At 56.0% G+C, this 25,869-nt stretch overlaps 9 protein-coding genes across 9 annotated transcripts; 6 read left to right on the forward strand and 3 right to left on the reverse strand.

Moving 5' to 3' along the window:
- Positions 1 to 1,899: 1,899 nt before the first annotated feature.
- KVR01_007137 (uncharacterized protein) lies at positions 1,900 to 5,316 on the forward strand (the record flags this gene model as incomplete). The annotated part of the gene is made up of 4 exons (XM_044788057.1): positions 1,900 to 1,973; positions 2,085 to 2,107; positions 2,180 to 2,418; positions 2,540 to 5,316. The coding sequence occupies 4 exons, from the start codon at positions 1,900 to 1,902 to the stop codon at positions 5,213 to 5,215; spliced, it is 3,012 nt and encodes a 1,003-aa protein (XP_044643390.1). The 3' UTR covers positions 5,216 to 5,316.
- Positions 5,317 to 5,513: 197 nt separating this feature from the next.
- KVR01_007126 (uncharacterized protein) lies at positions 5,514 to 6,116 on the forward strand (the record flags this gene model as incomplete). The annotated part of the gene is made up of 1 exon (XM_044789034.1): positions 5,514 to 6,116. One exon carries the CDS (start codon positions 5,514 to 5,516, stop codon positions 6,114 to 6,116), a length of 603 nt encoding a protein of 200 aa, XP_044643379.1.
- A 1,597-nt stretch (positions 6,117 to 7,713) lies between these two features.
- Positions 7,714 to 9,450, forward strand: KVR01_007414 (uncharacterized protein; the record flags this gene model as incomplete). Its single annotated transcript, XM_044785248.1, has 3 exons — positions 7,714 to 7,944; positions 8,007 to 8,565; positions 8,621 to 9,450. The coding sequence occupies 3 exons, from the start codon at positions 7,714 to 7,716 to the stop codon at positions 9,448 to 9,450; spliced, it is 1,620 nt and encodes a 539-aa protein (XP_044643667.1).
- A 168-nt stretch (positions 9,451 to 9,618) lies between these two features.
- Positions 9,619 to 10,041, reverse strand: KVR01_007316 (uncharacterized protein; the record flags this gene model as incomplete). Its single annotated transcript, XM_044784734.1, has 1 exon — positions 9,619 to 10,041. One exon carries the CDS (start codon positions 10,039 to 10,041, stop codon positions 9,619 to 9,621), a length of 423 nt encoding a protein of 140 aa, XP_044643569.1.
- A 5,085-nt stretch (positions 10,042 to 15,126) lies between these two features.
- On the forward strand, positions 15,127 to 16,158 carry KVR01_007630 (uncharacterized protein; the record flags this gene model as incomplete). The annotated part of the gene is made up of 4 exons (XM_044791905.1): positions 15,127 to 15,382; positions 15,445 to 15,643; positions 15,703 to 16,022; positions 16,145 to 16,158. The coding sequence occupies 4 exons, from the start codon at positions 15,127 to 15,129 to the stop codon at positions 16,156 to 16,158; spliced, it is 789 nt and encodes a 262-aa protein (XP_044643883.1).
- A 122-nt stretch (positions 16,159 to 16,280) lies between these two features.
- Positions 16,281 to 17,894, reverse strand: KVR01_007501 (uncharacterized protein). Its single transcript, XM_044790644.1, has 2 exons — positions 17,161 to 17,894; positions 16,281 to 17,096 (listed from the first exon to the last, which is right to left on the reverse strand). The coding sequence occupies exons 1-2, from the start codon at positions 17,497 to 17,499 to the stop codon at positions 16,362 to 16,364; spliced, it is 1,074 nt and encodes a 357-aa protein (XP_044643754.1). The 5' UTR covers positions 17,500 to 17,894; the 3' UTR covers positions 16,281 to 16,361.
- A 1,215-nt stretch (positions 17,895 to 19,109) lies between these two features.
- KVR01_007321 (uncharacterized protein) lies at positions 19,110 to 20,265 on the forward strand. The gene is made up of 2 exons (XM_044792398.1): positions 19,110 to 19,543; positions 19,699 to 20,265. The coding sequence occupies exons 1-2, from the start codon at positions 19,198 to 19,200 to the stop codon at positions 20,100 to 20,102; spliced, it is 750 nt and encodes a 249-aa protein (XP_044643574.1). The 5' UTR covers positions 19,110 to 19,197; the 3' UTR covers positions 20,103 to 20,265.
- Positions 20,266 to 20,866: 601 nt separating this feature from the next.
- KVR01_007468 (uncharacterized protein) lies at positions 20,867 to 23,452 on the forward strand (the record flags this gene model as incomplete). The annotated part of the gene is made up of 3 exons (XM_044781676.1): positions 20,867 to 21,876; positions 21,925 to 22,898; positions 22,971 to 23,452. 3 exons carry the CDS (start codon positions 20,867 to 20,869, stop codon positions 23,450 to 23,452), a joined length of 2,466 nt encoding a protein of 821 aa, XP_044643721.1.
- Positions 23,453 to 23,572: 120 nt separating this feature from the next.
- KVR01_007176 (uncharacterized protein) lies at positions 23,573 to 25,408 on the reverse strand (the record flags this gene model as incomplete). The annotated part of the gene is made up of 5 exons (XM_044783327.1): positions 23,573 to 24,015; positions 24,097 to 24,774; positions 24,839 to 24,932; positions 24,999 to 25,087; positions 25,153 to 25,408. 5 exons carry the CDS (start codon positions 25,406 to 25,408, stop codon positions 23,573 to 23,575), a joined length of 1,560 nt encoding a protein of 519 aa, XP_044643429.1.
- Positions 25,409 to 25,869: the final 461 nt, after the last annotated feature.

Genomic DNA, 25,869 nt, shown 5'->3' on the forward strand with positions numbered 1-25,869 from the left:
GAGAGGACCGAGCTGCCGGGACGCCGTATTGGAGCCTATCTAGTAGCATCGATTAATACCTAATTTTGTGTTCATCTGCGGCCAAGGGTGGTGAATAGTCGAACCACCGGCCAGCAGACAGAATGACGACCGCGAGGCGAAATTGCGACTGCTCCTGCGATCGATCAACATGAGGCTGGCAGTGTCTTTGCCCCAACCACGCTTCCGATTCCGGTATGCCGCGAAGAAAACAGATGATCAAGCTGACTGGTAGGACGAGACAAGACTGCTCACGGTCTGCATCGTCGTCGATCCTCTGCAATATACGGTCGGTCGTGACACCTCGTCCGCGACCTCTCCATCCTCCAGAGGTTCGTTCGTGAAGAGCGAAAGAGCGAGCGTGCGTGCTCACCTCCACGGCCAGAAACCCTCAAGGTATAAGTATCCAGGAAAAGTCCAGACGGGATTTCCAACTGACCATCCGCAACCCGCCTTCTTATCCACCAAACCTGGGGTTAGAATTACTCACTGCTCGTTCTTCACCAAACCACCACTGCCAAACCCTTCCTCACCAACCAACAACAACCACAACAAAAATGCGTTCCCTCATCGCCATCACCGCCGTCCTGTCCGCCCTCGTGACAATGGCAGACGCCACCCACGTTGTGTGCCAGGGCGGCCTGTCCGACACCAACATCTGCCAGGACACGTACTGCCACTGCGACAACTTCATCCTGACCTGCGAGGCGGGGACCACATGCGCGTCGACCTGTCTGTGCGCTGCTTAGTGGCTGATGTACGCTGCTGTCCTGTATGTATGCATTCTTTCTCTTCCTTTCTCTCCACGTATCCACACACGGATGCTGAGATTCATTGGATCCTATCTACTTACTTGCTGCTTACCGCAATGCTGATTCCGTCCACTACCTAGTCACAGTGACCATGATCAGCCGACGTTGCGGGAACTCAGGAGTTGGGGGGGGGGGGGACGAGGGTATGGGAATAGAACATGCGAATGGCCCTCAGGAACTGACTGGTACTTAGTTTAGTGCAGTTTGGAAATTAAAATCGCGTTCAGCTGGAGAGCGCTTCCCCCACCTCCTGTGCCAAATCCATCTAAGTGACAAAACTGGTCAGTGGCATGCCCGACGGATCCGGTTGGAGACTGGGTGATACAAGCTGTCTTCAACAGACGGTGGCAGGCCGGATGGGAAAGTGCCACGAATCATCTTCAACAGAGCCCGTGTCACCTGTCACTTAGTCACCATGCAATAGACGAAAGAAAAGAAACAGAGAGAACGAAAACAGCCCATCGCTTGCATAAATCTACTCTTTTCATCCAAAGCGACCTAGTCAAGCGAAAGATTTGTGTCGTAGTTTGTCTGTAGTGCCGTGTATCTGCCTGCGCAATTATCAATCACACTTAGTACAGTGCCAGTGACGGTGAAGTCAACCCAGACTGAGCGTCACGGCCGGAACCTTGTGGAGCATAATCACCGCAGAGCTGATTTATATATCAAGATCCAGATATAGTAGGCACTGCGCAAGGAAGTAGCACAGACACGCGCGTCGAAGGCCCGTTGTCCAACACCACCAGGCTGGACAGTCACCTCAGGACAAGCCACGATGATGACCGGGCCAGTGGGCAGCCCAACCACACCACCGTACAGCCGACATGTCTCAGGTGAACGAGTTACACAGCATGGGGTGGGAGGTTTCCTGTCCTCCGGGCCTGTTCGTTCGACTGGAGAGAGCCGGATGGTATAGGCGGCGGTGGGCTGGCTGCCAAGGCTCGTTCGTAGAAACTATGCTCTCAATTCTTGTTCTTTATTTTTTTTTTTGATCAGCGTTTCTTTTCATACTATTATTCCTGTTGACCCTCCCGCCATGCCATGCCTTCTCCCACGCGGGCCCCGAACGATGGCTCGGGATCCACTCGCCGCCATCAAGACGGTCGCGGCAGCCATCACGACGAGACAGTCAGCCGCGCTATGGTCAGTCACCCCCCTCGCCATAATTCCCAAGCGCCGCGGGAAGAGAGGCGGGCATAGCTGAGTCAGGGGCCGTAGCATCTTCGTCCTGGGGCTTCTCGTCACCTCGTGTAGGCGCCCCACGAGCGCCTCTTTGGGTGAGCCCGGCGCAGCCCAACGCCCTCCCTGTTTGTTCGTCGTGCTGACACTGTTACTGTTGATACTTACAGAACACGCAGTCATGCTGTCCGCATCGGCTTTGCTGTGGGGCGGCATCGGTATTCTTGTATATACGAGACGAGAATCTGGACGGTGGGCTCCGGGCGGGCGATACCTGCGAGGAATCACACGGAGCCGGACGGGCGGCGAGGTATTTGGGGCCCTGGCGGTGCCGCTGGCGCTGGTCTGCAGGGCCTTTCTCTTTCGATTTTCCCTCTGGTGGGCTCAGTGCACCGCGCAGGGAGGCCTGGTAAGCATTTGACAAACCCCAGCCAGGGAAAGATGCGAAAGGCTGCCCCAGGTGTCTGTGGAAGACGAAATCATGGTGTGGACAGATGCACAGAGCACGTTACTGAACCCCGGAGAACTAGATTTCATTCCTCCCTGCGGCAATTGTCCTCGCCGAGTGGGCATGGCCCAGAGACCATGACCAAGACCACACGCCGGCCGCGTCCCCCGACGGGGTGCCCGCCAGCCCGCCCCAGGGGCCGTGGTCTCACCTCACCAGGATCACCGTGAAGCACGGGAGGACCAGACAGCAGTTTCCCATCCGCCACCTCGGCCTCGCCCTCGCCTGGGCCGTGCTGGCAGACCGCCTCGTCGCCCCCGCCGCGCACACGAGTACTACCGGGCTGGTCTGTCCGGCGGGCACGACACGGCCCGCGGCGGGCCTCGCGCAGCTCCTGGTCAGGGCCGTTGATGCCGGTGCGCTGTTCCTCGCCGGCCGGTGGCGGGGGGGAGGGAGATGCCACCAGGTTGGAAAGGAGCCTGGGCCTGGGCCGGTGCCGAGAGTGGACGGGGGCCACCGGCTCGCCCTGGACTGCTTCGTGGCAGCGGTGGCTATGCTGTCCCTCCTGGCGGCCACCTCGCCGTTGCTGACATCGAGCCTGCGGGAGATGTCAGCAGCCCCGGCGGTACGAAGCCTCGTCGTCAAGGACCAGGCCCTGGACAGCCTCCTGGCCGCGGGCGTAATTCTCTCGGGATTATACCTCCTTGCCCACATATCCCCAGCGACACTGGCCCTCGTGGGCGCAGCCGCGCTGACAGCAACACACCCCAACCTCGAGTCCACCACCGGCTACGGCGCGCCGCGTCCCATCCCAACACAGGCAGTCGTCCTGGGCGCCCTCGCCGTGGCCACCCAGGCCCTCCTCTCCCAGACGACGGCCCGCCTCGACACCGAGGCATCCAAGCTCCCACCGACGGACAAACCACACCACAGGCGGCGCCTGGCGGCGTGCCTCGGCCTCCTCACCCTCCTGCTGGCGGCCACCTGCGCCCGCGGCGCCCTCTCGCAGCCGCGGGACGCCGCCCACGCCATCCAGGCCGCCCAGCAGGCATCGGACGACTGGGTGCGGCGCGCGGGGGCGAGCCAGGACGCCAGGGAGGCGGCGGCCGCGTACCGGGGGCGCTACGGGCGGGCGCCGCCGCCCAACTTCGACAGGTGGGTGGCGTTTGCGCGGGCGCGCGGGTCGCCCGTGCTCGACGTCTTCGACCAGATCGAGGGGGACCTGGCGCCGTTCCGGGCGCTGGCGCCGGCGGAGCTGAGGGCGCGGACGGGCGAGGTGCTCGCGGCGAGGGGCGGGCTCGGGATAGGGGCCATCCGGATCCGGGGCGGTGGTGGCAGTGAGCATACTGGCAGGGTCGAGCTGGGCCCCGGGTCGCCGCCGACGCACTTCTGGATGCTGGAGGCGTGGAGGGACATGATCGGGCCGTTCGCCGCGGACCTCCCTGATATGGACCTTGCCTTTAACCTGGACGACGAGTGCCGGGTTGCGGTTCCTCGGGATAGTCTTGGGCGGGTGCTCCGGGAGGAGGAGGTGGAGGAGGAGGGTGCTGATATCATACTCGGACCGGACGAGCAGCAGCAGCAGAAGTCCTTACGCGGGTGGTTCAGCAAGGCGGCCTCCCCGCCGTGGGACGACAAGTCCTTCGCCTCCCCCGGCCACGCCACCCCTTCATATTTCACCACCAAGAACCCCAAGCACGGGATATACGACGAGTTCATCACCCCGGCCTGCCCGCCCGGCTCGGCCGCGCTGCGGCACCGGTGGCCCGACGCGACCCGCGCCATGCCCATCGCCCGCGGCGGCATCATCACCGCCACGCCGGACCTGTGCGCCCGCCCGGACCTGGCCCGGCTGTCCGGGTTCCTGGCGTCCCCCGGGGGAGGCAGCGGCAACAGCGGGCCTGCCATCACGCGGCGCCTCGTCCCCGTGTTCAGCCAGGCGCGGGCGGCAGGCGGCGGATTTATTGATATCCTGGTACCGAGCCCGTGGCACTTTGCGGACAAGGTCGGCGTGGAGGCCGGGAGGGACGTGGCGTGGGCGAACAAGAGCGATGTTGTGTTCTGGCGCGGGAGTAGCTCGGACGGCTGGGCCGAGGGGAGCAAGTGGCCTGGGTTCCTGAGGGCGAGGCTGGTGAACCTGGCCAAGGGATTGCCGTCGTCGTCGTCGTCATCATCATCATTATCTGACGCCCCAGCCGTCGACGTCGCCTTCTCGGGCAGCTTCACCCGCTGCTCGCCCTCCGCGTGCCGGAGCATGGCTTCCACCTTCTACGGCCCCAGCCCCTTGTCCTCCTCCTCCCCCGACCATCCCGAGGGCGCCCCCAGGACGGACTTCCAGGAGCACTGGGCCCACCGGCACCTGGTCGACGCCGACGGGACGGGCTTCTCGGGGCGGTTCCTGGCCTTCCTGCAGAGCAGGAGCACCGCGTACCGGGCGACCGTCTTCCGCACGTGGATGGACGAGCGGGTCCACCCGTGGAGGCACTTTGTGCCGCTGGACGCGAGCCTCAGCGGGCTGTGGGAGGTTGTGCGGTTTGCCAGTCGGGAGTTTGTGGTGAGAAAGGAGAACGGGGAGGAAGATGGGGGGTACGATGACGGGGAGGGGGTTCCTCTTGCACACGACATCGCCACGCACGGACACGAGTGGGCGGCCAGGGCGCTGAGGAAGGAGGACATGCAGATTTATATGTTCCGGCTGCTGCTTGAGTGGGGCAGGCTGGTTGATGACAGGCGCGATGAGCTGGGCTATGTGCCGTAGATGGTGTTGTATTTAAATGTTGCATGGTGATGAGTGTATGACGGCTTTGTTGAGTGTAGGTGCCCAGGTGTGTGTTTGGGGGGCATATAAGAGTACCAGTTTGGGAGTTGGGAGGGAGTTAACTTGGCAAACGTTCCTTCTTCAGGCGAGACTTAATTGCTGGGATGAGGAGCAGGGTTTTACCCTGAACCATCAACCAACGTCCCTCAGGCTGATTTTCTCACCTCCTTCCAACCATCACCAACTTCCTATAGAGGCGTATAAGTCAACCTCAACACAGTAAACATCACCATAAACAATGGACCTCCCAAAGCTCAACCCCACCCCAACCCGCCACCCAGACCTCTGCCTAAGCATCTCCACAACCCTCCTCCAGACCCTCAGCGAAATCCTCACCACCACAGACGGCGGCCCAGACACCACAGGCAACAACCTCATCCTCTCGGTCGGCAGCGGCAGCGGCCTCCTGGAGGCCCACCTGCAGGACCACATCGCCCCCCCGCCCTCCAGGTCCTCCCCACCCGGGCCCACCTGCCCCTGCCCCTTCACGGTAAAAGGCATCGAGGTGCGCGCCCCCACGCCCGTGAACAGGTACCTCCCCGCCCCGCAGGCGCCCACCGTCCGCGGCACGTGGGAGGTTCACCCGTCCGCCGGCGCCGCCGACACGCTCATGTTCGTGTACCCCCGGGACCCGGGGCTGGTGGGCCGGTACCTGGGGGCGGCGGGGCAGGGGGGTGTGCGGGTCGTGCTGTGGCTCGGCCCGCGGGCGGACTGGAGCGTGTTTGGGGGGTGTTTCGGTGGTGTGGAGGGGTTTGGGGAGGTTGAGGTTGTCGAGGGGGCGAGGGCGGGCGTCGCTGAGTTTGAGATGGTTGCTGTTCTGCGGCGGCGGGGGAGGGGGTGATTGTCGTTGGGTGTGTGCGGTGTTACTTATTGTGTGGGTCTTGGGATGCGATGGGCGGAGGTTCTTGTTTGCCATGCATTGTCATGGTCATGACCAGACCACTCTGGCTGGCACGTCGAGGAGGATGTCATCTGGGCTGGGCTGCAGTGACGAGTACCGGTAAATGGTATCCGGATCGAGCCACCTTGAGCCATCATCCACAGAGGGTGCGTCATCGCCAATGATGTCTCATTGCCAGAACTGTGTTCTGTAGTGGGAGCTCTGATACTGTCGAAGACGGCCGACTCATGATGCTGGTTGGATGCTCCCGCCATATTGCTGGTGTCCCCGGCTCATCCCTCACGTCGCCCTCCGTCATATTATGACGGATGAGAGCATCTGGGTCGTAGACCTGCATAAGATACTCGAAGATGCATCTGAGGTCTCCTTCAACGACTTTCAGGAAGTCGAGGACTTATAAGAAGACATCGGTCTTTCGATCAAGGCCATCGCGGTTATCAACAATATAGTACAGAGCAGCCGTAATCACATAGTTCTGCAAGCTTACCTTGGTTGTGTTTCAGAATGGATTTTTTGAAGCGCTTCCAAGGTCTATCCACCCTTTCTGAAACCACATGACTGCCCAGGTAAATGGTCGATGGATGATGCGAGCCACCCAATGATTCACTGACGACGTTTTGTTCCGGCCAGCATCATGTACCAACTTGGCTGTACTTGGTGGGCTCGCAGGTGAGAATTACATGCCGCAAAACGGATTAGAAATCCTGACAGCTACACCTTATGAGGAACGTGTGCTTGATTGTATTGCCACCTGGGCATGACAAACACAGAGGATTCCACGAGCCCAGTCAGTACCAGGAGCATCACCAAGGGGCGGTTTCGTTTCTAATCCCCATAAACATGAAATTAATGCGGCGCCTTCATACAGTTGTAAACCCTCAAGACCCAGTGTTTTAAAGGTGCAGTGCCAATAATAAGAGCACAGAGACAATACAGTACGTTTGTAGGCACGTGGCCTAGGGGAGCATCACTATCACCCCCGGGCCTAAGGACCACAGCCGCTAATTCATTTCAACAATGCAGGGTCCTCTTGGGCCCAATGTAACATTAGAAGTTCTTCAAACTTTTCTGGAAGACATTGCAAGCATGTCCTAACATGTCACAGCGAGGCCCGTCCCGTCAGCCCTGGCTGTCAGCAGGGCTCACGAAGCGTCAGCGCCACGGTCAGTCCCTGTCAGCCTCAAGTCAGCCTCACTGGCCGGAACACAACTGCAGTCCGCTTTTCCTCAAAAGTATGCATGGCTCACTCCCGATTGCATGACCAAGAGGGGCAAATATTGCGCCTGTAAAAATTATGTGTAAATATTTGTGCTGCCCCATGCATCCACCCAGTCAGTCCCCGCCGTCGTTGCTGCCCGCCTGGGCTTATTTCCTTCCAACATTTGATGACGGCGACGTGCAGCGCAGCCTGCAAGACACGGAATAATTCTGAGTGAACATGGGCCCAGAGCGTTGGACACCCTAGCTTTAATAACACTAGCCTGCACGCATGCACGCACAACCCCGATTGTCGACACCGTCGGGCCACAAAGCCCCAATGCAGCTAGTAGCCCCTTTGGGCCATCACATGTTAGACTCAGCTCAACAAAATGTGCCCCAGCTTCAGGAGAGGGACGCAGCTGGGCCGGGCACCCGGGGCCCGGAGGTCAACACTGCGTTGTGGATGTTGACGTGTATATCGGCTCTCTTTTTGAGCCTGCGGCTGTACTGCAAGTCGTACAGACACAAGGACCTTTGGTGGGACGACTGGATATTAATACTGTCATGGGTAAGAGACCTGTAGTTGAATTTTGAAGTCTACGTGCCGGTTGCTAATAACCACAATTGTAGATCCTCCTGCTTGCAAACTCCATCACCATGACTCTCAGTGTCAGCCTCGGCTTCGGTATGCATCTATTAGAAATTGAATTTGACAACCGGGAGAAATTATTGCTCCTCGGCTCCCTGAGCACAACCTTTAGCACCCTATCAGCCGTGTGGTCGAAATCATCCTTCGGCCTGACCCTGCTCAGGCTGACACAGGCCGGCTACGAGAAGACGCGGGCGCTCGTCTGGGTGATCATGGTCTCGATGAACATCCTCATGTCCTGTGACGCGCTCTACTCGTGGGTCGAGTGCCAGCCCTCCCGCAGGCATTGGGAGATATTCACCGACGGGACCTGCTGGAGCCCCGACATCGCCGTCAGGTTCGGCATCGCCGCCGGCGCGTACTCGGGCTGCATGGACGTCGTCATGGCCGTCCTGCCCTGGAGGATCATCTGGGAGACCAGGATGGAGCGCAGGGAGAAGATTGGGGTGCTGGTGGCCATGAGCATGGGGTTGTGTGCTGGCGCGGCGGCTTTTGCCAAGTGCTCGCAGATACCGCAGATCTCGCTGTTTGATGAGACTTGTATGTCGAGACCCTCGTGGTGTGGAGAACTACCTGCTGATATTATTATCCCCAGACACAGGTGCCAGTCTTGTCATTTTAGGGGCGGCTGAGCCGGCCGTCACCATCGTCGGCGCTTCCATCCCGGCGCTCCGGGTGCTCCTGACCGATTTCAAACGTTTTACACAGCGGCGGCTGTCTGACCAATCTGAATCACAAGGGTCAAACTTTGACTTTTGGGATGACACTTCGGGGCAGAGACGCTGGTCTCTGTTCAGATGGAATGGCTTCGGGGGCTCAGATTCCGCAAAGCCCTCGAACATGACGGGCACGACGTCCACCACAATAACGAGCTGTGCCGACCCACTGGCACTGCCTCTTCCGGCCCCGATGGGCAACGCCGCCCGTCACTGGAAAACCGACACGGCAGGGCTCTCTCCAAAACTTAATCACGAGATGTTCGATATCTCGCTGTCTGACACCTCGGGAGATCAAATACCAAAAACATCCGCATCGGTCCCGAGGGTCTGCCGTCCAGCAGCACCAAGCCATATCTATCCGAACCTGAGCCAGCAGCTTGAGGATTTCTTGTGGAGCCGGAAGAACAGCTATGCAGGCACGCTGGGTGAGTCCATATACGACGGCGATGAAAAGCCCGTGGTCGAGACCATGGCAGGGAACATGAATGGCACGAGAGCTGCCAAGAAGCGCCTGGCTCATGGTAGGCCGCGGTTTATTACCAGGAATTTGAAAGACTTTGGTAGCGGAGACAGCGATGTCGATACTTGGAGTCTGAATAGCGCCTTGGAGGATGGCCAGGGCGGCAAAGCATCTTCGCTCTGTTATGGGGCTGCTGGGCAGTTTGTTGTGGTACAAACGACTGAGATCACAGTTGAGTTCGAGTAGTCTAGTCTAATGATACCTCTTGCCTCTGACATGCAAAGCATCCGCTGCCTTGCGAGATTTAATAATATCATTTGTCATCAGTCCGATTTTAGTATTCCTGAGTGAACAGAAATTCATCCATCTTCCATTCTAGTATTATCCTGGCATATTTGGCTACAAATCTTTATCTCATATGGACCCACCAGGTGGATGCAGGCCATCTCGCCATTGCTGAATCTTTTGATCCGTGGTGCAGTCGGTTTGAGGACGAGCCCGTTCCTCTTCTCGTTTGGCAGAGTCGGCTTTGATGTCAGCCATCATGGCCGCAGTAAGGTTTCTATAGGCTGTGATGTAGTAACCCTGGATGAGGCGGCCCGTTTGCTCGTCTTCATATGCCCCTGGCCTTTGCGAGGCATCATTGCCGAGATAGAAAGGAAGTTCTGCCGCCAGAATATCGCCGTTGATGCCATCATGTGGAATGAAGTATTCGTTTTGCCGTATTAGTCGTCCTCCAACAACCCTTGCCACAGTGGATCCCCTTGTATCCGTCGTCAGACAGCTTGCCTTTTCGCTGTCTGGTGGCGATGGCGGCCGTTGAGGTAAGGTGTTCATGACAGGACCGGAAGGTTAATTCTAGATCAATTCTCTTCTTGCAACGATTGAAGGTGGCGTCAATCACTGCAAGCAAAATTCAACGAAATAATTTTCAGAACTATCAAAGATTTCTTTAAAATTGCCCTTGCTGTATCACGAAGGGGCAAACCACTGCTTATATGCTACCTAGCTGGCACTCCATTCTTCGTCGCACTGAAAAACTCCTGAGTGACTGTTTTCGTGCCACCCGAAACCCAACGAAGCGGTCGCGTTCGCACCACGCCTGTTTCACATGGTGGCCAGTTGGAAGCAGACCGCTTGTGCCGCTGCGAACTGGATGGGTTGCCTCTGTTCACGGTCGAACTCTCGGGCCAGGCCATACAAGGTCGCACCGACGCGGCCCGCAGCTGGACCTTTCTAATGTTTTGGTTCAAACAGCCTTGGGTCTGGTTTCATCCTCTTGACAGAAAGCACCGCACGCAGGTAGAAGATATGCGAAATGAAAAGATCCACTGCGTTCGAGTTTCAAACTCCCACAACTTCAAAAAGCGCCCAGTCCGCATCCACAAGCATCTCTTGATCCCCCTGGCTGCTCCGTGAGTGAGGGGATGTCATGCCTTTTCTTGATGAAAAGGAAAAGAGGGAATATCTATATTGTAAATAAAATTACTATTCATAAATACAATAGATAATCCTTTCATTTATTTTAAGTTAATAACAACCTTTGAATATTATAAATAATTTTTAAAATAATATTAAGCTTATTTATATACGATGAGATTAAGATCATAAATTTAGGTAGAGTCTTTCATACTATTATTCATACAATTCTTTTTAATACCAGGTCCTTAGGTATTCACTACCATGTGAAGGGACTATATGCCTATAGGATGTATATAGATTAAGAACGAAACTACCTATATGCACTCGGTATCACCTAAACCGGGCCCATGGTGCGCGTCAGCCGAGTCAACTTCCTGTGGCGGCACCCCCTTTCACGGTGTTGGCGTCAGTCAGGTGGTGATTTATATTCTCCCAAAGAAACACGCATCAAATTTAAGACAAACGCACTGAGGCACATCAACAGCTTTTGTTTACCAAATTGCCAAAGTTCTCTGAGTTTGTTCTGTTACGCAAACGCAGCCCAAAAGTTACCAATCAAGGTTGAGACATTGAAAATATTTCGAGGTTGTGTGTAGGAGGAGAGGTATAGGAGTCGGGTCCAATATAGCTTGCAGATCGCATGAGTCCTGCAGGGAGATACCAAGTTTGCGGGGAGACTTCATAGGCCGGAAGCCTCTTTGGCTGAAACCGGGTATGTCTGGTGTCTCCCTACGACATGCGTCTTCCCTGGGCTCTCGCTCACAGTTAATCCTGTAGGAGAAGGAAACCCATCGATGAATTATTCCACCCTAGCTTATAACAGATCGGGTTGGGGATATATAGTGCCTCCCGCCGAACCATAAGGAACTAGCTCCACTACTTTCAAGCGCCGTGCTGTCAAACCTTTCCACTTTGTGAGCGGTTCGCAACGAGACCACGTTAGTGACAGCTCAAGGCCGTCTTCGAAATGTCTTCTGGTGCACAGGAGCAAGAGCCTGCGCACGAGCCCGAGGCGCAAACGGGCACATCGCACGAGAACAAAAGGCCTGCCAAGAACCCGAACGTGTGGGCACGCTATTCGAAGGATGGCAAAAGCCGATCACACATTCACCCGGTGACGTCGGTTCTTTTCGGCCTGCGCATCGCCCAGCTCGCCCTGGCGGTCGTATTTCTCGTTCTGGCGGCCTTCTCGGCCTTCACACTGAACTTCGGATCTGTAAGTTAGCATTCCCAATTCCGATGGTCTTGTTGACGCCGCGGTATGCAGGCTGACAGATGCTTCTTTTGTTCTTTTTAGCTACCTGGTTTCGGTATTACACGCGATTCTCCCCCCCTCCGAGAGCTGCCCGGGTCCTCCTGGCTGAGCTGGATAAGGCCACTCTGACAATACGCTTAGGTCTAGCATTCTTTACCTTCTCTTGGACTGTCGTGTACTTCATCTGGCTACTCGTCAGCGTTATCGCATATCCAATAGCCTACCATTGGATCGCACACGTGTATGTTGCCTTTTATTATCCTTAGACATCGAAGTGCTTCTGACCGTAGTTGGTGAAATACATTAATAGCACCATCGAATCATTAACCAACATATTCTGGTTGGCAACTTGGGCAACATTCGCAAGCTACGCCGGAGAGCTTAACCTCGCCGGTGCGGGTGCAGACGTTAACCGAAATATCATCGCAGCGGCCTGGTCTAACCCGACAAGGACGACCGCCATTGCACCTAATAGTCCTGGGCCAACTGCTCTCCCGGGGATCACTTCGGCGAATCCCATCAGTGTCACACAGCAGACTATCTACGCCGCTGAGGTCTGTATTGGTGTCGATGCCGGGTTAGGTGCTATAATTTGGGTGCTGTTCGTTGTCACTCTGATATTGACTGGTATGTAGCAGCTTCAGTATTTCAGGCACCTGTTCCTATTCTTATTGGCATCAGAAGAAGGATACACTGACACCACTTTCCTTATTGTAGCTGTAGGCGTCCACTCGCACAACAAGAACAGAAGATCCAGCATTTAAACGCGCTAGTCAATGCACGCTTCAACTGAAGTCCTAGTCGATCGAGATTCGCAACAGTCCTCACCTCGCTCGAATGGGAGTGGGTCAGAATTTGCAATATTGTGCACTGTTGCCGAATAATAATTTTCTTGGTATTAATAGCAGAAATAAAAAGATTCGTATTCCCAATGGACACGTGCGATGCTGGTCAAGGAGTGCAGGAAGACGAGCCGATGCTCGACACAAGAGAAAGGAGTTTAGAAGATATCCGGCTGTCAAGGATGTTTTCCAGCCAAAAGAAGACGAGCAAAACTAGCTTGAGGATATGGCTTTCTTGTCGTCGATGGGGTGAGCTTGGTGAAGGTGCCTCTGCAAAGGAAAGAGGTGCTCTCTGGTACTTAAATCAAAGACACGGATTGCTCGCGGTAATATTTTCAAATTGACGACCTCTTTCCATGCTGGCAATGTCGCGTGATACTAGGCTGACACACTCAAGTGCGTACCGGCATCTATCCATCCTATATTACATAGCCAAAGCGGAAACTATGATGTCGGGCTCATTCACCCAGATTTCGAAAGAGATGACTGAGCGTGAATCTTCACATGTTGGATGATCTTGCTAGAGCTCGAATTTGGGTGGCACGTCCCTCCAAATAGACCTTCCATCAATGGCCACTCCTTCGACGGCGAACGGGAAGGCGATATATTTGTGAAATATCCCGCAGCCCCACCAGCAAAATAGAGGGTGAGCCTTGATGGACTGTGAAGACCTGATCCACGTGTTCTTTATTGATGACATCGCCTGGGAAGGATATTTCATTACCGAGGTTGCTAGCAATAAGGTGCCTGAAGGTTGAGCAAGAAGAAGTCGAGAGAACATGGTCGAATTCGGTTGCCAGTCACGCAAGCAACAAGGCTTACCTAAGTGTCGCCAATCAGAAATTGGGCTCCAAATGATCCAATCTACAATCAAGATACCTAGACACCCGGGCGTGGCATTCAGCCTGCTCCTACCGTTGGCCGCGCGCTGATGGTCGTAGAGCCGTCTCGAACTAGGCCACTTGGTTGTTGCAGATCCAGAGGTCTGGCCCAGCTTCTTGCGCGGCCTATATAATTGGCGCGCATGGCGGGAATGCCTAGGTATGATGTAAATGGTCGCGCCGGCATACCGGCGGTCCTGACCTCGGGACTCCTAGGGCTGAAGCTCCAGAGCTCTAAACTTGAAGCTTGGGACCGCTCGGGTGCATCCATGAATCTCGATGTAGCTCAACGAATTGTCAACACGAAGTCTGTTGCGTCAGAGTCAATTATGTAATAAAAGACCTCGGAGTCCTGCTTATGGCATTCTCAACATTTTTGATGGATCTCTCATTGGCTAGGAGTTGGTCATTCTTCCATGCCCAAGGGACAAATGCCATCGTAACGTTGCTTAATCCTCCCTCAATACCTTCAGACAGGTGTGGGACTAGGGACCAGCATCTGTGTCTGTCTCCTCAGTCTTTACAATCGTGTTAGGATAGATCTGGAGAATATTGTGTCGTACGTCCGCCTGCCCGTGGGAACATATTGGAGCACACAACTCGAGCAAACAATATATGCTGTCTGCTCACGCGACAGTCCCGTCGGTATCCTAGGGTACCTTGGTAAAGTGCCATACCTAGCTAGATTCCCAGCATGGTCCAGCATGGAACCACTACTGGTGCCAGGGGCTGGAGCGGCGAGGATAAACCGTCCAGGTACCGCTCGATTAGTCCGCGGTCCGTGCCGACCGTTCTCACTTTGACAGGTGCGCTGTCGAACACGGGGCCTTGGCATCCACGAGGCAGTCACTCACACATAAACAACACCGGCCTGTTCGTACTGTCACATCTATACTCAGCGTGGAAACTGGGTTGACTTAGACTGGGAGATTTAGATGGTTCTCATGGATTCCTCAACAGTCAGCTTTCATTGTACAACTCCCACAACGACTGGGTCCCCGCCTCGACCCAAAAGAGCGGCTTCTTGCGCAGTCTCGAACCGGTCTGTACCAGTAGACCTTGTGACGTAAAGGTTTGTTGACATTCGTAGTCGGGGCTAGGAACCTTGTTAGTCTAGCACCGTCATATGAAAGGGGACACTGGCCTTGGCCCTTGTACCTCCCTAACCCCGTCTTCGAGAGGACAAGACAGCGGTTCCCTCTATGGGTGGAGACAATAGCGTGTGTAGACCCCTTCGAAGAACTGGTAGTATGATAGCCGACTCTTCCCGGCGTCGAAAGTGTACTTGTTGGTGTCTCTGCCGGACAGCATAAAAGCATGTACTATCTGACCGTCGAGGAAGAGCACACCCAAATGTAGGGAAGATGACAGCTTACCGAGGGACGGCGCAGAGGTATTTAAACACGTGCTCCCAGCTCATTGGAAACTTTTCTCCTATGGACCAAGTTCACATTCTCACCAAGTACTTCTGTATTAGATCTCAGTTCACTACATTCGTTCAGTAAACCCCGAGCTTCCCAAAATGGCCAAATTCAACAAGAGCACCATTCTTTACATCGCCGTCTTCACCGGCTCAGCACTGGGAGCACCTCCAGCGGCGACCAGCATCGGTACCTCTCATCATACTGAGCCCCCGACCATCAAGACAGGTGTCTTTGATTCCGCTGCCGGGCCTCGCCCGACTGAAGCAGTCCGGGCCTCTTCAAGCGGCGCGCGCTTGCAGAGACGTATGGTCGAGCCTCCGGATCATCTCACGATCGAGATCACTAACTCGTATGGTAAGGGTAATCTGGGCGAGTGACACAGCTTAGTGTGATCAGACGGCTAACATGGCCAACAGGCCAGGACATCACGACAGCGCATGCTAGCAACGCAGGCAGTCCAACGCCAGTCGACGGCCCTATTCCGGCCGGTGTGATTCCTGACGGATCGACCGCTTCTTTTGCCGTGCCAACTGGCTGGGCCGGGAATGTCGCCCTGAACAGGGGTGGTATGCCCTTGAATGGAGACGTGACTCTCCTGGAGGCGGCGTTCGCGGTGTAAGGCCATACATGTCTTGTTGATCAAACCCGAATCCACGGCTAACTGCTACATCCAGTCCGGACGGCTGGGAATTCGCCGTTGCTGGCGTGGACGTCTCCCACGTCGATGGCTTCACCGTGCCAGTGACATGTGAGTGCGACGGCGAATGGGTGACGGGGTGCAACAAGGACCTCTTCGACGCCAACGCCGAGCTCGAGAAGCGCGGCACTCACAGTCCCGCCATAGCCGCTCTCAACCCTCTCCGAGACGACATGGGCGCTACTTCTGCGACCGAGTTTTTCGAGCCGTGCGAGGGCTTGGCGTACACATATCCCAACGATCACTCCGCCTTCAGCTTCGGCGCTTGCCAGAGTGGCACAATCTCGTGCTGTGTTGGTACTACCTGTGGGGAGCCGGACATTGAAGTATCAGACGACGGAGACGAGGACGACGATGATTACATCGAAGATGACGACGACTACGACTATGACGACGACTACGACTACGACGACGACGAGGAGTAGATAGATGAGTGGAGCGGCCTTGCCCATCAGAATTGGCAACACCATTCATTTCCCCTGGCTTCCTCTGCTCAAGTGGCGGCGGCGGATCAGATATTTAGACATGGTAATGATACAAGAAATAAGAGGCAGCTTTGAGGAACGCTTTTAATTAATATTTTGTCTCACTTCTATATACCTAGGTAGACTCTACAGACCTAATCCGATAGACTCCTCATGTCGAAGGCTCAGCAATCTTGACGGTGGCCTTGCCAAAGGTCTTGCCGGTAAACAGCGACAGGAATGCATCCTGGGCCGACTCGATGCCCTCGAACTTGGTAGCACGAGCCTTGACGGACCCGTCGGCGATCCACTTGGGCATGAGCTCCCAGAACTTGTCGATGTTCTCGGTGTAGATGTTGTGGTCCCAGAAGACGAAGCCCTGGATGGTGATGCGGCGGCGGAAGATCTCGGCGAGGTTGGTGACGCCGAACTGCTCCGAGGGCGGCTTGTTGTACTCGGAGACCATGCCGCAGACGATGATGCGGCCGAACCACTTCATGTTGGTCAGCGCGGCCTGGAAGTGGTCGCCGCCGACGTTCTCGTAGACGACGTCCAGCCCCTCGGGCGCGAGGCGCTTGAGCGCCGCGTCGCAGCTCTCCTTGGTGTAGTTGAAGCACTCGTCGGCGCCGAGCGACTTGACGTACTCGGCCTTCTCGTCCGAGCTGACGCTGCCGATGACGCGCATGCCCTCCTTCTTGGCCAGCTGCACGACGATCTCGCCGACCGTCGACGAGGCCGCGTTGACCCAGATGGTCTCGCCATTCTTGGGCTTGACGAGCCCGTAGAAGGAGTTCCACGCCGTCTGGCCCGCGAGGCCCAGGGCGCCCACCCAGTTGCCGAGGTCGATGTTGTACTTGTTGTCAACCTTCCAGACCATGTGGGAGGCCTGGGACTTGAACTCGAGGTACTGAACCATGAGGTCAGTTTAGGCGCCCCCGAACAGACTTCTTGTTTACGCAGGGCAGACTGACCTCGATTGGGACGACATTGTACTCGCAGAAAGGCAGGACACCGGCAAGGAGCTGGCCTTCCGGGTAATCCTCGTTGTCGCTCTTGACCACCTGGGCGACAGTGAAGCCTTGGATGGGCTGCTCCTCCACGTAACCCGGGACGTAGCTCTCAAAGGTGGGGCCCTTCATGCGGTCGCGCATGTGAGGATCAAATCCAAGCACCAGCGTCTTCGCCACGATGCCCTTGGGCGGTGGCGTGAGCTCCAGGGGCTTGTCCTCGAGGGCCATGTCCACATCTTTCGTGATCATGCCCTCAGGGATCCTCTTAAAGATCAGGGACTTGTTGCTGACGGGCGCCATCTTTGCGGTTTCTTCGGACTGCTTGGACTTGTGCGTGAGTGTCTTGAGGCCGTGGTTGGGGCTTGGGGGATGAGGACTCGAGGACCGTTGAGGCTAATGGCCTTCGCCGAGCAGCTTTTAAAACTCGGGACGACTAATCAAATCGCCTGACTTCCATAACATATGGATGCCTCGGTACGGCAAGGAATTCCGGGGGCCCCTTGAAGGGGACCGCCACTAGGGGAATTGGACCGTGACCCATATTCCATGCAGGACTGTTTGAAGCTGTCTCATAGGCGATGGAGCGCATGTTTGGTTGGGTTGATGTGGGCTTTATGTGGATCCCTCGGTGAGCTAGACGCAGGATTGAGGGTAGCCTGGGTCCAGTTGTGGTCTGATAGCACCTCTCATATTCTGCTTTGCCAGATGGCGGAATTAGAATGTACCAACCAGCCATATCCAGTAGGGGATCGTTCAAAATATAACGCTAGCCATGTTCTACGCCCGAAGCGGAAGATGCACCGCGGGCCTATCCCGGAGCCGCATTCACGATGCTACCTAGGTATGCTGTCAAATCAGGGCTTCCCGGGAATGGCTGCTTGGCATATCCATTTTGCTAGCAAGCCCCTGTTCTAGACCGCGAAAGAGACAGAAAAAGGGTCTTCTAATTATTAGTAAGATACTGATCTCCTGTTCCGAAAAGTGGCATATTCACCCTTGTGTGCGGCACTTGTTTCGTTGGGTCCAGCAAATCCTTTCTCGTAGGATCCCACCGCCTGCTCAGATGCATCCAGGGCCCACCTTTCTGCCCAGGGCTGCCAGGTTTCAATCTTCTTACATGTGTAGTCAACTGTGCACCAACTTTAAGGAACTTGTGTCTCGTACATGAGCCAGGCTGCCGCTCATTCAGTGAGAAAGATCATCGGCCGTACAAGATCAAAATAATAAGTTCTATCAACCCAATCTGGTAGGGACCAGATGCATGTCAAGTGGGTCCCACTGCATCTCAACGTTGTGCTTATTAAGACTTCGCGACGACAAAACTCCATACATCATACCACTCATGCCCAAAGACAAGACTGCTCATTCTTGAACACTGTCATGACAAAAATTGGCAGAGGTTGAGATTGCACAGAAATTCCAACTGTTCCGTTAAAGCAGATCGACACTTTCCAAGGTTTACAGAGCGTAGAAGGAGTTCCATTGGGAATCGACCCAACCCTAGTTCTTGATATTGAGTTTTGATCTCCAAATATCCTTACCCCTGGTATAGCAAGCAGTATCTGAATATGTGACAGTCGTGAATGAGACAGAAATGTCAGATATTTAGGTGCACTGGGACTAGTCCAGCCCGTACAACTGAGCCGTATGCGCGGGGTAATGGGGATCAATTGCTCAATAACTCAATATTGAATATAAATAGTAGAATCAAGACACAAAGAACCATAAATAATTGTGAGAGAAATGTAACATGCGAATCCGGTCAGTTTCTACATGCCCAGGCATGGCGAATTACCCCAGCAGAGGACTTGAAAGTGGGTCAGCGATTGATGTCATACGGCCACCCGCGTGTGATGTCATGCATCATCAGAGCCACATGCAGGCTCATGGCCAAGCATCCTAGACCTGACCTTGATCTTGCATCTATGACATTCAACCATCGAAACATGAACGACACATAATACTATCGGTTCTATAACTCACAAAGAATAAAAAAAAATGAACTCAGACCTGACGAACATTGCCACCAATCTCGCCAACACCGTGTTGGCCAACCGGGGAGAGCAGGGCCAGCGCAACGCCGTGCTGGTCTCGCAGCACGGCACAAACATCCGTGACCCGGGCTTCCTATCTCATGATTTCCGGAAGACGTTCCACGCGCCGCCGAGACTGTATTTTACTGCTGAGGACGACGAGTTTGATTCCACAACGTTGTCGGAATGGCAAAATGCGGGCTTCACGGTCGAATACTTTCCCATGGGCAAGGGTGGCGCATCATACACGAAAAAGCTGGAGTCACTCTTCTCGAAACCACTGGAGATTGGTGAGACCTTCGGAATAATCGGTAGGTCACGGTGTCACTACGTTTATGCATCGTACCTCATACTGGAGATAGACAGGGACAGAGTCACTGCATCCAGATGTCACAGATATGGGGCCAGAGAATCCCACATCTATATCTTGCATAGTGCCTGATCAGAAGCTGACAAACTGGATCAGCATTCGGCGACGCTGCGGGGGCCTGTCTAGAACACTTCCACATCATCGACAACAACCACGACAACAAGCTGGGCGTCCTCGTCGCATACTACCCGAACATCATCCCCGACCCGCGCGCGGCATTCCCCTCCACCATGAAAGTCGTCGTGCACCTGGCTGGGGACGAGGTCGGCGAGGTGCATCACAGCCAGCTGGCCGGAGTCGAAGGGAAGCGCAAGGTGGTCCGGCACGACCTCAAAGACGCACCGGGGAAGGGAAAGAAGCTGGACTTCGCCTATCCGTGCTACAAGTACGACGCTGAGCCTGGATTCGCGGAGCGGGACTTGGATGTCTATGATGGGGAAAGCGCCATGAAGGCGCAGGATCGGACCCTGAAGGCCGTGAAGGCGGCGTTCAGTGTGTGATTGCGGCATATCGGGCCAACTGTAATGTCAACAGCTGGCACGACGTACGAACGATTGCGGAGATGGGGTTAGTATTTGTGCGCATTGTCGGATTCATGATTAATGTCTAGCGAGCGTTCTATGGTATTGGATCGCGAATAGTAATTCCACTTGCATCAGAATGGTTGTTTCTGTTACATGCGCACCGGTGAGTCGCGTAGGAATATCCGTGTTCTATTCGCTCGGATGAGAGAGCTTTCGCCACTGCCACGATCCCTCACAATTACCTAGGTATGAGAGAGCCAAGCCGTGGAAAACCGTGGAAAACCGTTTCTAGCATCGCTTAAATCCGAACATCAGATCAGATTATATGGGATAATAACATCCGAAATCTGCGTCCAACTGCTTCCAAAGTGGAGTTTTCCCCGCATCAACATCACCACGGGCGACAAGGTTCTCCAGCGCCAGTACGGATGCGGAGATGATTGCTACTGAGGAGAAGGGCCAATCCCTACCAAGTAGCCATCGTGCCATCATCGAGAGGAACGTTGCGCGTACCTGGGCCTCACGATACCCCGGCGATAAGCATTTTCCCGTCGGGTCAATAACAGATAGTTCGCCTTCTGGCGTAATTATGCTAGGGGTTTGACGTTGGTTCACGATGCATTAATTACGCGACTCGCTTTGTCGAGGCTTCACGTATAAGAAGGCGACTTTCGCATCCCCGCGAGCCGACAATCGGACTTCATCACTGCCCTCTTTCGGAGTGACGGGATAAGATCAAGATGAGGACCTCACTGTCTGCATTGGCTGCTTGCGCTGGGCTAGGTGCTGTCCTCGGCCAAGAGCTCGACGCGTCTCTTGTCGTGAATCCAAAGAACAGCCCCGGAGTCGCTGGTAGCATCTCATCCCTGCCGGTCGATATCTCCAGCCTCCGCAATAACCGAGGGTTCGGCAACAGTCCCGGCGACGCGGACTTTGACGGCTCCGGCGCCAGCTACCCGGCCGAGTTTCTACCGGACGAGAACTTCACCTATGGAGGCGTGGACTTCATCTTCCCACAGTATCAGCAAAACAATGGCAACGACAATGTCTTGGCCGAAGGCCAGACGCTCAATGTCACAAGCGGCCGCTACATAGGCGTGCAAATGCTCGCTGCGGCGGAGAGCGCCATCGCCACGGGCTATGTCAATGCCGCGTACGCTGACGGCTCGACTACCAGTGGTGCCGTGTTGGTCGACCCGTTCTGGGCTTGGCCGTACCCATATGGTGGCGACATCATCTTCCCTTATCACCTGACCAACGAGACAGTGGACTACAACCGATCCATGATCTTCCGGACTGTCACCTGGCTCGACAGCTCGAAGGAGCTGACGAGCCTGCAGCTGCCGAACGTGACTTCTGGGGCGGGGAATGGCCCAGGCGGCGGCGCGGAGCAGACGAGGCTGCACATCTTCGCGGTGTCGTTGATCCCGACCGACGCCGATGGACTGAGCTTGAATGTGGAGCTGGCCCGGAGCACCAACACGTGGGTCGAGGGCACCAACAAGACCCAGATCTTCGAGGCCATCATCAACAACGTCGGCACCGACTGGGTCCTCGCCAACCAGAGCGTCACCGTGTCGATCGAGTCCGACGGTGTGCAGACGGTCCAGCCGGGACGCATCAACCGACTGCGGCCCGGAGACCAGGCTCGTGTCCAGATTGGCGTTGTAAATGCAGACGGCGTGGCAGAAGGGACCGATGGCACTGCCACCTTGGTCATCTCTGGCACCGGCCTGTCTACCAACTACACGTTCAACGCCACATACGGCATCCGTGACTTCGAGCCGACATACGAGAGCATCTACGCCCACGAGTCCCCACCGTGGTTCAACAACGCCAAGTACGGCATCTTCATCCACTGGGGGGTGTACGCCGTCCCCGGCTGGGGCAACTCGGGCAACAACGAGTCCTACGCCGAGTGGTACTGGTGGTGGATGAACTCGGGCCCCGACAGCACCCGCGATCGGACATATGAGTACCACCTCGCGACGTACGGGCCGGACGTGGTCTACGACGACTTCATCGCCAACTTCACGGCGTCGCAGTTCGACCCCAAGGAGTGGGTCGACCTGTTCGCAGACGCGGGCGCCAACTACTTTGTCCAGGTGTCCAAGCACCACGACGGCTACGCCATCTTCGACCTCCCCGCCAACGTCACGGAGCGCACGAGCGTCGCGCAGTTCCCCCACCGCAACCTCCTCCAGGAGATCTTCGACGCCGCGGAGCAGCACCAGCCCCAGCTGCACCGGGCCACGTACTACAGCCTGCCCGAGTGGTTCCACCCGGACTACCGCTCCCTCGGCTTTGCGAGCTGGCCGGGTGGCAACGCCACGAACCCGTACACAAATCAGACGCTGCCCTACACAGGGTACGTTCCCCTGGACGATTACGTCTCGGACAAGATCCTGCCCGAGATGCGGACGCTGGCCGGCATGGGCACCGAGGTCATGTGGTGTGACATCGGCGGCCCGAACAGGACGGCTGAGTTTGCGGCCGAGTACTTCAACGCTGCGGCCAGGAAGGGCAAGCAGGTCCTGACGAACAACCGGTGCGGCACCCCGGGGGACTTTGACACGCCTGAGTACGCGAGATACGAGGCGGTCCAGGTGCGGAAGTGGGAGTCGAACCTGGGCATGGATCCTTTCAGCTACGGGTATAACAGGGCAACGCCCGACGACAAGTACCTGACGGCTCAGGGCATCGTGACGAGCCTGATGGATATTGTCAGCAAGAACGGCAACTTCCTCCTAGATGTGGGACCCACTGCCGAAGGTGAGCAGGATGAGATCCCCACGCGTATACATGTCTCATGCAGAGCTAACTAACAATGCGACACACTTCCAGGTGTCATCGTGGACATTTCACAGCGCAACCTTCGCGCGGCAGGCGTCTGGATCAAGTCCCACGCCGAGGCGATCTTCAACACGACCTACTGGTCCATCACACCAGAAGAGGGCGACACCGTCCGGTTCACCCAGACCCCCGACGCCTTCTACATCAGCACCCTCTACGCGCCCAACGACACCCTCGTGCTCACCTCGCCCGTGCCCTACGTCGAGGGTGACGAGGTGACCGTCGTCGGCGGCAACGCATCCGGCACCGTCGTCCCCAGTGAGCTCTCGGACGGCAGGCTGACGCTGACCATCAGCGAGGCCGTGAGGGATGCGGACGAGTATGCTTGGGTGTTCAAGATTGCCTATGGCGGTGCCAACAGCACGAGTCTGAATGGGCGCGACCCGGGGGAGGAGAATGCTGCACGCGCAGTCGGAAGTTCTTCCTTGTTGGCGTTGACAGCGCCGCTGGTCCTCATGCTATTCATGATCTGATGTAGCCTGTAGTATCAAGTGGGAATCCAATAAAGAGTTCATCAGTGCGGTTATTCATGCCTCGGCAGCCATGTATTATTGCCGGATCATCCCCATCCATCTCAGCAGACCTGCCCCTCCTCACACTTCAATACGCCGAAACTCAACCACACCAGCAGGGTCGGGCCCGCTCACACTCCCGACGTAGAAGTTAGGATACCTCTCCTTGACGCCCTCGGGGAACCGCACGTCAAACTGCAGCAGGATCCGCGCCATGATGAGCTTGATCTCGTTGGCGGCGAAGAACCTGCCCGGGCACGCGTGCTTGCCGAAGCCGAAGCTCGTGTTCTCCTTGGTGACGCTGACGAACTGGTACGACTCGCGCGTGCGGAAGCCGTTGGGGTCGGGCGTCCCGTCCTTGGTGCGCAGGTCGTAGAACCGGTACGGGTTGAACACCTCCGGGTCCGGGTAGTGCGCCGGGTCGTGCAGCACCGGCAGGCTGGGCGTCTCGATGAAGGTACCCGCCGGGATGTGGGTCCCGTCCTTGAGGGTGATGGGCTTGTAGACGTAGCGGCGGAAGGAGTCTGGGTGGGTATTATCAGTGTCAACGTCTCTGGGTCGCACGCAGTCCAGGCCTCTTAATTAGTGAGAGAAGAGAGACTCACCAACAAACGGCGGGCTGAACCGCTGGCTCTCGCGCATGAAGCTGTCCAGGAGCTTCATGTTGAACAAGGCCTGCGATGTCATGACACCATTCGTCTCCTCCAGCACGGATGCGATCTCCTCCCGGATATCATGCACCACCTCAGGCCGCATGGCAAGATCGTACAACATCGCAGTCGCCGACAGCGTGGTCGTATGGATCGCAGCCAGAGTGAGCAGAAGCTGCATGTCAGTCAGGTGTCCAACATCGGTAATCCCATGCTCGCCCGTCTTCTCCACCATCCACTGAAGCAGGTCGTCCGGCACGGGGTGGCCCTCCCTCATGAGCTGCCTCCTCTTGGCCACCATGGGCTCCAGGAATTCCCTCATCCGGCGCCTGTGCCCCTGCCCCCGGTTGACCGCCGGCGCCAGCTTCAGCTTCACAACGAGACCTCTCATGAACTTGGGCCAGCGCTTGATCTGCGCCGCGCCGGCGGTGATGTCGTTGGTGAAGTCGATAGCTGAGGCGAGGTAGACCTCGTGGCGGCAGTAGTCCGGCCCGACGAAGATGTCGCCTGAGACGATTGCCACGACGCGCAGGAGGATGGGGAAGATGGTGAGCGGGGTCCACTCTTTGCAGGGTGGGATCTCGGAGTTGATTGTGTTTTCCACCTGGGCTGATAGCCTCGGGTTTAATCGGGCTGGGACATGTGTGAGTTTCGGTGGGAACTTTTACCAGGCTTGGTGTGGTTTATGCTGTCTTACTTAGGCTTCTGGTCAGCTCGACCTTCACGACGCTGTTGGCCACTTCTGTCCTGTCCTTTGGTGGAAACAGCTTGATGTGGTCATTTGCGAAGGTCTGTGGTGCATTGCGTTAGTCGAAGAGACCAAGGAAAGATCCGAGGGTGCGGGAGCAGTAAGTTACGTCTGTGAATGATTTCAAGACATCGATCTCGTCATCTGACCGTGTCCTCAACTCATCTAGGTACGAATTCGGCACTATCAGATGGTCGCCTGCATCCCATGGAAGTCAGCAAGCTGGGTAGACGCGGACGATTGTGTCGTAGTAGGCTGCTAACCATCAGGCATTGTCATGCGATACACCTGGTTCTTGAAGCGACGATAGCCTTCTTCATACAGCTTTACGGGCTGGTATAGGAACGCCTCCGCACGTTTCCGCCTGTTGCCGTATTGCGCCCCAAGTAGAGGGAACTTGTTGATATCTGGCTGAGATCCCAGCCGGTGAACGATGATGATCGCTGTTGCTAACAGTGCCACGAAAGCCCAGCCCGGCAGGTTCTGCCCAAGCATAATTGGAATATTTGCTGACGCCATGCTGCACTGCTCCGATTCACCTTCTTCGACTCTTTCAGTATTCCCCCTCTGTGAAGACTAATATATTGGTGGGTGTTTAAATGGATAATAGTTATACACGGACTCTGCGTACCAGAGGGGAAATCGTAGCTTATCTAGCTTTTGTACAGTCGCACCTGGGGGATCGTTATTCCACGTTTGGAAGTTGCTGGCGCCTTAGTCAATGCGTTTCATCCAGCTGAGGGGCCGCATGTGACCTCGTGAAGCTCTGCCGCACGTCAAGACGGAGAAAGCTGGCGGTGCGGAGGTCAACCACTCGGCAGGTTTTAATAGGTGCCGGAGCCGAGTGCTTCTCCAATACTTATGCGCAACGTGCTGACCGATATGCATGTCAGAAACTCGGATTTATGATACTCTCCGTGCAATCCGTTCAAAGTCATGTCTGTAACATCAGTAGTGCTGTCGATTACCTTGCGCTGCCC

This window comes from Diaporthe batatas (genome assembly GCF_019321695.1).
Source record: "Diaporthe batatas strain CRI 302-4 chromosome Unknown Contig00008, whole genome shotgun sequence".
Classification (NCBI taxonomy): Eukaryota; Fungi; Ascomycota; class Sordariomycetes; order Diaporthales; family Diaporthaceae; genus Diaporthe; species Diaporthe batatas.